Below are 10,891 nucleotides of genomic sequence, written 5' to 3'. Positions count from 1 at the left end.
AATGAAATTTTGATTAGTTTCTAATTAAATGAATAATTATTTTTTGTACTTTGAAAAGTTGGCAATATTATTTCAATCGTTTTATATCATAAATGTGCAAAATGTGATTGAATTTTGCCCTGTGGTTTAGGAATACACAAATATAAATACAGTAGTTTTTATTTATATTAAGAACAGCAACTGCTTGCAGTCTGCCATGACCTTCAGGGGTTTGCCATTTTCCTCCTTGTGCAACCCCACTCCAAATACACTGGGTGATAAAGGGAAAACAGAAATGAAGGTGTTAGATTGTATAATTTGAAGAACGTCAAAGGAAGTATACGCCCATTGGTTTCAGAGAAATTTATATGCATGCAAGAAAAAGATACCATTGAGATAGGATAAATGCTTCAATTGAGCAAAAAAAGCACTTATTCATTAACTATTAATATTAGATTGCATTGAAAGATAGATAGTGAATGTTTTATTAAAGGTCCACTGTTTGTTTGTTTGTTTTTATTATTATTATTATTAAAAGTAAAAGAAAATTCTCCATAATTTGGCACATTAAATTTGATATGCAAAATATAATACCATAATCTTGAAGACAATTTGATCTTGATATTTTTATCAATCTCATGTTGTAGATCTCTGGGAAAAAAAACTATTTTTGGAATTATGTTTATTTGTTTATGAATATGAGAGAGATATAACTTGAAATTGAAAAGTAAGTGGGATGAAATTTGGTATATGGTCTCTTTATTAAAATTGTATATTTCGGAATGATATAATTAAAATTGTATATTTTGAATGATAATCATGTGTAAGAAGTTTCTTGCCTGTCAGTCCTTATGATATTTAAAAACTCCACAAGCTAGACAGATGAAATTTGACATTTAATTTTATTATTAGAATTATTTATTTGCAACTCATTTTAAACCAATTATAATTGCAGACTGCCAATTTATCTATTTCAAAGTATCAAGCTAAATGGGTTAATATATGATCTTTACATAAAAATTATGTATACAATAAATTCTTGATTATCTGTGGAATTAGGTGATGTGGTAACCACGAATATTCGAAATCCATAGATAATCCGTAAAAAAAACCAACATGAAAAAGATTTTTGTAAACCTTTTATTCAAAGTTCGGATCTATATTAAGGCTATTATTTAATTAGCTATAGAATTCTGCATTTCAAGTTTGTAGATTTCCGTTTTTTTTAAAAAAAAAGAATAGTTATCTTTGTTCTGTGATGTGAACGTTTTGTTTTGTTGCGATGTAAAATATATATTTATTATTATTATTTTCTCACAAATGGCTTATACTGAGACAGAATATTAAAAGTAATTGTTAAAAAATTCGATTTTGAAATTTTTACAAACTCTACGTTTTAGACCTTGAGTCCGAAAATCACATTTTTAGAATTATGTCTAACTGTAAAAGCAATAACTTAGAAACACTCCGAACTAGACGAATAAAATTTGGTATATGGTCTTTATATATAATTTGTAAATATCTCAAATTTTAAATAAAATCCATTCAAAAATCGTCTGTCTGTCCGGCTGTATAAATATAAGTTAACATGATAATTAGAGAACCAAAAGTGCTAGATGGATAAAATTTGGTTCGCATATTAACCGTCTTCCGTCCGATTTTATCAAATTATAAGCCAAATTTCTAATAGAATTTACGGTCTGTCGATCTGTACTTTAGATGCCCATAAATGGGACAACTGAAATGAATGACATTTGGTATGGGATTTTGTGATTGCATTCATACTTCTGTATTACATTTTGGTTTTGATCTGTTAGAACAAAAAAGATGCCCAAAATACACATTTTTTTTTTTTTTTTTTTTTTTTTTGGTATTCGTGAGTTAACCTTATGCCAAAAATTAATCGCTCTCTGGATTTAGTAAAAATATTAAATGCAAGCCAAAAAAGTTATCTTTCCTAATTATTGTTCTCTAGTAGTGTGCAGTTAATACACAGGTACAAATTTTTAGTTTATTTGTTTGATTTTTATTCTTACTACACTGCCAAAAACATATCTCTCATATATAGGAAATAAAAATCTGAGCACTCGTGATGTTCATGGATCTTGCGCACATTCCACAATTTTATGCAGGATGGAGGGAAAATAACATGTTTATTAGAGAATATGTGAAAAATTTTCGGTGACATCGCTTATGCCGATTTTCTTTCTGGAATACATTCATAGAAAGGAAAAGTATAGCGATCGTCGGAAATTTCGAACTTGAAATTTTGAGGAATCTCCATGTTTCGGATTTCACTGAAACCGGAAAAATTCGGTATCTTTGGTCTGAATTTTGAAACAATGTCCATTTGTCCGTGTACACGCTAACACAAAAACGTTTTAAAATAAGCGCACGAAATTTGATATACGATCTTTACGCAAAATTTACAGATTTCTGTCAAATTAAAACGAACGAAACGAAATTAATTCAGTGGAAGTATCTGTCCGGTTGTAAATTTAGTTTAGTTATATTAACGTCCCGTTGTGAAGCAACACTAGGGCTATTTTGGGGTGGACCTCGTAATTTTGAACCGCAGTCAGATGACGAGGACGACACCTGAGCTGGCACCCCCCTCTCCACACCAGCGGGAGGACGTTTGGTCTGACGGATTTAACGTGCAACAGACCCCCTTACACGACGGTTATTCGGTGGAATCGGGTCACGAACCTGAAATCCTACGGCTCACAAGTCGAGACCTTACCACTAGGCCACCGCGGCTCGTCTGGTTGTAAGAATACAAGCGAATGTGAGAACTACCAAATGGATAAAGCTAGATGAATTAAAATTGGTACACAGATTTAACTTCTTAATTATAGCTCCTGGATAGATTTGTAATCAAATCGTCAGGAAGTTGTCCGTCTGTCATTTCACATGCATGTAAATGGGATGACACAAAAATACATTGGCTTAACTAATTAAAATTTGGTTTGTGACTACAACTGTAATTCTGTGTCAAATTTTGATTTACATGTATAAAAGGAAGACGTCCAAAATACAAATTCGGTGTTCTGGTATTTGTGTACTAACCTCATCTAAGCAATTAACCGCCGAAAAAAATCACCAAAGATTACAAATTAATAAACTATTTCATAACAACTGCTTGCCAATGACATGCGGTTAATTATATACAAATACCGGTTTTCTTTACTATACAGAAAAATAGGCAACTATCAAGTGAGGAACTCTAAAAATAAAAATCTGAGCAATCATGTTTTCCGTCCTTGACTTAGGACAATAATTTTATGTTGGAGTAGGAAGCAGAATAACACCTTTCTTAAAAAGAACCTGAGAAAATTTCGGGGAGTACTACTCTGGTTGGTTTTATTTGCGAATGAATATTCTTTAACAGGAACCAGGATACTTCGTTCCGCCTTTTTTTTTTTTTTTTTTTTTTTGTAAAATTGCAAATAAAACCCAATTGTATAGCTCGTTTAGAGTTATAAATGAATTCTAATTAAATTGCATACGCGGGATCGAACATGTGTTTATTCATTCGAAGCTCTAACCACTACTCCATTTTTGATACATGTATAGTATATCCACAAACCGATATTTAATTATAAAATTTTTTGTACGCAGAATCGCGTTTTTTCAGGAAAGACATATATATATAAACTTAGAAAGTAAAATCTTATCTAAATATAAAATTTAATCCAACTCGTTAAAGCTGTTTCTGAGATACACGAAATAAATTTTTATATATAAAGGAATTGTTCGTTTTAAGTTATAAGATTTTGATTTTAACAACGGCAGATAATCGGAATTCACTACTTGTATCTGATTTTGGAAATAGATTTTTTCTTTATATGGTCATGATAAGTAAAAAAAAAAAAAAAATTTAAACTAGATAAATGATATTTGGTATGTAAGTTCTGGCTATCAAATTATAAATCGATATCAGGTTTTGTACCGAGTTGTTCAACAAGAAATTCTTGAACGATGCGAACTCGATTTTCTCTCGTACAATGCGAACGTAAAAGGGGAAATGTTCCCTTTGTTTTTCAACTCGGAAAATTAATCATTGCACTATACTTATATTCATATAATAACCATATGCTTAAAAATTACATTAACCCTTTAAAGGGCCATATTTTTTTCTAGTCATATTATTTTAAAATATTTTAAGGCTTGAAATTAGAATAAGAAAAGGGATTCAATTAGCTTATTAGATAAATTTAATTTGATTCATTAATTAATTTGGTTAATGAATAATTAAGTAACAAATCAAGACACATCATTTTGATTGAGATAAAGAACTAAAGCATCTAAATTTCTGTCTTTCTAAAAAAATGTGTCAGAACTTATGCCAACCTACATAATTTCATACAAAGATTGATAAATTTGGTAGGAAGCATACTTCCCACGGCCCTAGAAAGGGTTAAATAGTATGCAGTGCAATGAATTGTCGTTATTCGAATTTCACACAAAATTCGAAAACAAGAGGATAAAATTCTGAATAATCATTAAAAGTTAAAATATATCATAAATGTTTTTTTTAAAAAATCAAATTTTATTTAGAATCTTTATATCAAAACATTAGGATTTTATGGTTTTATTTTGACATGTCTATTTTTTATTTAAAAGTAAGTAATTAAGATTAGAATAAAATGTTTATTTTTTGAATAAAAAGATTATTGAAACGAACAAGAACATTTTATATTCTCGTAGAATATTAAATATATAATTTTTGTCTGAGTTAGAATATTTATTCTTAGAAATTAAGAATATTAGTAAATTTCTTTAAAATTATACGATTGTTTAAAATAGGATTCTAAAGTTTATATAAAAAAACAATTTGATATGGTCGTTTGCACATTGTACTGAAATATTAAAATGAATGGGTTAGATTCCTAGAAGGCCTTTATTCAAATTTCCCACAAAATTCGAATAACATCAAAAAAAAAATTAGTTCTACGTTCTTTTTGGTAGCAATTGCAAATCTCATAGTATCTATAAAATAATATGTCGTTGGCTCCAGATTTGAAGTTAGTTATGAGTCATTAAAATAACATCGGGTTTCATGATTTCACAATCTGTTTGCTTATGTAACGAAGAGAGGAAAGAATGAATGAAAATAACATCTGCTCCCAATCAAGAGAAGGAGAATTTAAATTCTTAGTGCTACTTCAAACATGAGTTATTTATTACCGAACGGCCACTTAAATTCCCGAATAGTTCTTATCACTCTTTTCGTTGCTGAGGGTTACAAGCAAGAATTATCTTCTTTTTTCTTTTCGTAATTTTAAAACACACGAAGCTTGATTTTGATGGATTAATAACTAGCCTTCTCAAACCCATCAGCTATTACCGTTAAAATAAATAATTCAATGATTTCATAGAAATCCTAGTTATTTCATGAAATGATTGATCTTATTCTTAGACTGCAAAAGCAGGATAATACTGTACGTTTATTAGTACAACTTTCTCTTCCTTATATTGTGTATGAAAATATGATTTTCCAGTTATTGAATAAAAACTTCGCGTGTTCTTTTTAATATGACGTGCTTTTTATAAAAATTTTAATATTTACATCATAAATAAGAAAAAATTTTTTTAAAAAGGGTTTTATTAAGCACAATGACGTGTTTTTTATAAAAACTTCGAACTCTAAGCTGTATCTAATATTTAAATAATAGATATGAACATATTTTTTTAAAAAGAGTATCAATGTATTTAGAATTTAAAAAAATATTTTTTATTAAAAATTTGATCAAAAACGTTGAAAGCATCCAAAAATGCAACCCCTTTTGTAATGTATTTTAATAAATGTAATAATGATAATAAATATTTAGTTTTTTTAAAATTTTTTTATTTCTTATGGTATTTATTCTTAGAAGCTTTATATTCTCCTATTATTTTTTGCACCTTAGGATTTTCGAGTTTTTGTTTTGACCTCTAAATTTTTGATAGAAATTTTTTTATTCTCTACTTTTTTAATTTTTAATATATTCATACATGCTTAATATTCTTCGAGAATATTGAATATTCTAGTTATCTTTAATAATCATTTTACACAAAAAATAAAAATTTTATTTTAATCTTATAATAATCTTAATTACTTATTTTTAATTCTTTTAAGTTAAAAAAATACATGTCAAAACAAAACCATAAAACTAGTGTTTTGATACAAAGATTCTAAGTAAAACTGGAATTATATTCATATTTATATGATATATTTTTTCTAATGAATATTCAAAATTTCTTCCTAATGTCTTAATTCTGTCTTTATTTCTTTATATTTCTACAATTATGATAAAAATTTATATTTCTGTCTTTTTAACACATTAATAAAAGCTTGTTTGAAAATGTTTTATTTTAATTATTTTCATGTTTTTAATCTTTAATATAATTTATTATTCATGATTATAAACATTATGAAATCAAAAAATAAATATTTTTCAAATTCATTTCTAGATGGCGTTACCTGTCAGAAATAATTCCCCAATTAAATTGATATATAAACTGAAAATTAAAGCGTCTTAAAATTATAAAATATTCTTTATTGAATAATTGTAAATAAATAATTGAACTGTTAAGAAGTAATTGAACTTTCAAATAGAGTTCTGCATAATTTCAGAACTCTATGTGAAAAAAAATGTGTGAAAAATAAAAAATTATAAAATGCCGTTCTCTAAAACGGGAAGTTGAAGCGATTAAATATCTAACATGCAATGTTAGGACTAAAACAATTATGACAATATTTCCCACTAAACGATAGGTGGGGGCAGTTTTTTGATAATTAGAAGTCCAATATGATGTAAGGGTTTTATACAAAATGTTAAGAAGTTTTAATAATTAAGTGGCATATTACATCTGCCTCTATCTCGTTTATTCATAGCACGGTAATATTGAGTAATAACTTTCAATGCTAATTCATGATCTAGCTAGAAATAACTTGTTTTTTTCGTGTTATTTTTTTAAATTCGCAATATAATTTTATTTATTATTCTTTAAAAGACGAAAAAATTTTTTTTTAAGAATTAGAACTGAGTCAAGTATATTCTTGAACATTAGGTAATATTTATAAATTAGTGCATTGTAACTGAATTTGTAGCAGAGTGCCCAGTGTTGATTTTTGGCGTAATATATATTTTGAATTTTTAAAAAAAATTCATTTTGAATGACTTAAATGATAATTAATAAAAATAATAATTTCATTTTTGATTTGATATATTTTATATAATTCAGCAACAAATAATTTTTGTGATAGATGAAGATTGCTATGATCCATGCAGTGGAAGCAAAATGACCCTTGTTTTCAGGAACATTTCTTGAATGATCACATTTCACACAAAACACCAAGACATTAACGAGCGCACCTTAACTGAACAGCATATCGTCTCATCATTTACAATTACAATGCACTATGGAATGTGTACCTAATCAGGCATCGCCATCTATTATCAAAATGGAAAGATAGAGTAATGCAACTGCTACATTTTGAATCATTTTTATTAAAAATTGAATTTTAATATAGATTTTTCTTTCATCCTTTATTTTCGTTTATAAAAGTGTGCTTGACTGTGGTTGCACAATAAAAAAATAAGCATAAAAGCGTGAATAAAATAAATCTGTAAAGTTGCTACGTGAGTATTTATTTATGAGAAAATTTAACAGTTCAATATTTTGCAGTTTATTTTTATTTATTATTAATTACACCTTTTTTATTATTATTATCCAACTTTAGACTGGTTTTTTTTTTCTTTTGTAGTGGAAAGTCGTTTAAAACGCGCCTTCTAAAATTTCAAGAACTGTATTTACGACATCACTTTTTTCTCCCAACAAACGGCATGGCAGAAATGAAAGAATGCGATTCTTCTACGATAAGAGAAACATCGTCTTTCCTTCATTTCATCTGAATATTGAAAATTCTGAAAAGGATTTTTTGATTTAAATATTACATATGCAAATATAAATAAATTAGTGATTATATTTTATGCCGAAAGATGTTAAATATACTGAAACTATGCATTGAATGCTTAAAAATTTTTATTTCACCACTTTACAAGCAACACCACCTATCTCAGTTTTTCAAATTTTACACACACACACACACACAAAAAAACAACCTAATCATCTGCAACAAATAATAAATATTTCTGACACTCGTATACGAAATATATTAAGAGAAAATACTGAAATCGTTAAAAAAAATTCTACAATGACATTTTGACGCATGCCCACATTTCAGGCATCAGCAAGTCCAAAGAGCATACTTTTGGAATTATGTCATCTGTGAAAACAAACACTCAAAAGTACTTTGAGTTAAACGAACAAAATTTGGTATATAATCTTAGCATCAAATATGTAGATATTCTTCAAATCAAGAATTCTGGAAATGTGCCCATCCTTCCGCGTCTTACCCCTTAATGCGATAGAATCGTCGAATGGTGATAGTCTCAAAATACTGAAACGAACATCAATAATTCAAAAAACACGTATTCCGAGAATTGGTGTTCTGATACTGAAAGCCAAAAAAAGGATAGACGAAACATTCATCATCGAATCGTCCAATCAAATTTTATAATCCAGAATAATGTAAACAGCAATTCATTTCCATGTTTCGCAATCCATTTTCGATTTGAAAGGAAAGTTGTATATGAGGTCTTATAAGTAATTTTAGAAGATTGTTTTACACAACGAGAAAGAATTTTACAACGTGAGAATTATATATTCGTTTTTAAGATGGTGACAATTGGTACGCAATTGGAAACCTGCTTAATCCCTGAAAAATTTTGTTGGACTACTTGGACTCTACGTAATGTTTCTTCTCTACGAAATAATATCATTCTAAGTCCAAAAGTAAGTTTGTTTCCTGATTTTGAGTGTTATTGCGATGTAAATATTTCCAGCGCATCTGAATTTAGATCTACAGTTACTTCTTCTGTTAGATTCACTTGTCACCTTTTACTATTAAATACATCCTTTGATATTTTACTCCATAGAGCAATGGTTGCGAGAAATTCATCTGTGAAATCAAAATCTCGTTCACAGCTTTATGACACTGTATTCGTGTTTACTCACCAGGACAAAGTAGACGACGAACTTCGCAATCTACCCGATGATACATTAATACTTGTGTATTTCTTAGGCATTCCTCAAAATCCTGTTACTCGACCCCTATGTGCTCAAAATCCTGCAAATTATTTAAAAACTTTGGCAACCAGAATGAAGCGTCTTCCTGCCGGCTTTTTGGATCAAAAGATCATTCTCTGTGTCGGCATGGAGACAACATCTGTACTAAAATCAGTACTGTGCGCAAGTTCACCTGTCTTTGCAAAAATGTTTGAAAACGGAATGCTGGAAAATATACAGAATACTGTTACTGTCCAAGATATCGAAATGCCTGTACTAAATAACCTAATTCAATTCCTGTACACAGGAATAGTGCCTGATGAAAGTGTGGAGCATTTGTGTGCCCTGTATTATGCCGCTGATAAATACGACATCACTGAATTGCTCGTTGGTTGTCGAGACTTGTTACAGCATAAAATTACTGTAGATAATGCGGCTGAACTATTCAAATTATCCAGTGTCCATAGTGATGAGATTTTGAAATCCTATGTTGTGGGCTTTTTCAGAGAGCACTTAAATTCTGTTCTTTTGACCAAAGGTTGGTTAGAAATGATGAACAATGATACTATGATAGCATTAGAAGCTATCGCAACATTTAATGTGGATTCTGGAATCTGAGATATTCTATTTTATTTTCATTCATAATTGTTTATCACAGTTACAGTTAGTTATATGCAGAGCAATTATTTTTAGAATAGTACTCTTTGATGTAGCTACATTTAAATTCTGAACGTTATTTTATATCATTCTTATTATTTACTAAAAATTGTAGTTAGTTTTTTTTAGAATGATTTTAATTTCATTTTTCTTTCTTGAATATTATTTTGTCATTTTCTAAGTTACAAATTGTAGTAAACAGTTTTCTCCTATTCAATTAATTTTAATGTAACTGTCAGGCGATAAAGACTATTATATAAACAATTGTTTGATTAATTTGCGATGTGGAGTTGGTATCATAAGAATGTAATTAAGCTAGATGGTTTTTAGCTTAGTGTATGCTGATTCATGCGATTTTAGTTCCTTTCTTTAGTGTTCCTTTATTAGTCATTTTCCTCTAGAATAGCTGTTAGTTCTTTTGGAATAGTATTTATTCGTTACTTTAATTCCTGAATATTCAGTGTTTTGGTGACTCTTTTTTTGTGTATTAGTATGTTTATTCCAGTTTATTATTTTTCATTTTCAATATATTTGTATTTTGTACAAACTACCCTGATTATGAATTTTCAAAATTCATTATCACAAAATTTCAGAACAATCTTATGGGGTAAATCTTTGGAGCTAGGTGAAATTTTTTAAACTTTTTATTCTGTTTTAAAAATGTTATGTAATAATAAAACTTCAATAATTTTATAATTTGAGACAATAAATGTATTAAGCAGATTGTAGTTTTACATTTAATGTCATAGCAGTTATTAATTTAGATTTGATTTTTCATAGATGTATATATTATTCTGAAGTTAAGCGTATTAGTTAAATATTATTCAAATGCTGATTTTCCTTTGTGAAAAATAAAATTTAAACATTTTATTTGAATATTTTTTATATGGATTGCTGTTGATTGACTAAATAATATTGAAATTCATTCTGTTGGATTTTTATGGAATAAAATTTAAACATTTTATTTGAATATTTTTTATATGGATAGCTGTTCATTGAACTTAATAATATTGAAATTCATTCTGTTGGATTTTTATGGATTCGAATTCTTTTACTTATATTACTTTTGATTTATTAATAAAGATGTGCTTACACATCAAATTTTTTGAAGTTTTCAATTCACATTTTTAATTAAAAT

General features: G+C 28.1%; 1 protein-coding gene across 1 annotated transcript; it reads left to right on the top strand.

The window, feature by feature from the left end:
- Positions 1 to 8,970: 8,970 nt before the first annotated feature.
- LOC129987503 (speckle-type POZ protein-like) lies at positions 8,971 to 9,714 on the top strand. The gene has a single exon (XM_056095476.1). It carries the CDS (start codon positions 8,971 to 8,973, stop codon positions 9,712 to 9,714), a length of 744 nt encoding a protein of 247 aa, XP_055951451.1.
- The last annotated feature ends 1,177 nt before the right edge of the window (positions 9,715 to 10,891 follow it).

This window comes from Argiope bruennichi, chromosome 10 (assembly GCF_947563725.1).
Source record: "Argiope bruennichi chromosome 10, qqArgBrue1.1, whole genome shotgun sequence".
NCBI classification, from domain to species: Eukaryota; Metazoa; Arthropoda; class Arachnida; order Araneae; family Araneidae; genus Argiope; species Argiope bruennichi.
This window is presented reverse-complemented; position numbering and strand designations above follow the sequence as displayed.

Coding starts and splice junctions, on each gene's coding strand:
- LOC129987503 (XM_056095476.1), top strand. CDS start 8,971: ATGGTTGCGAGAAATTCATCTGTGAAATCAAAATCTCGTTCACAGCTT.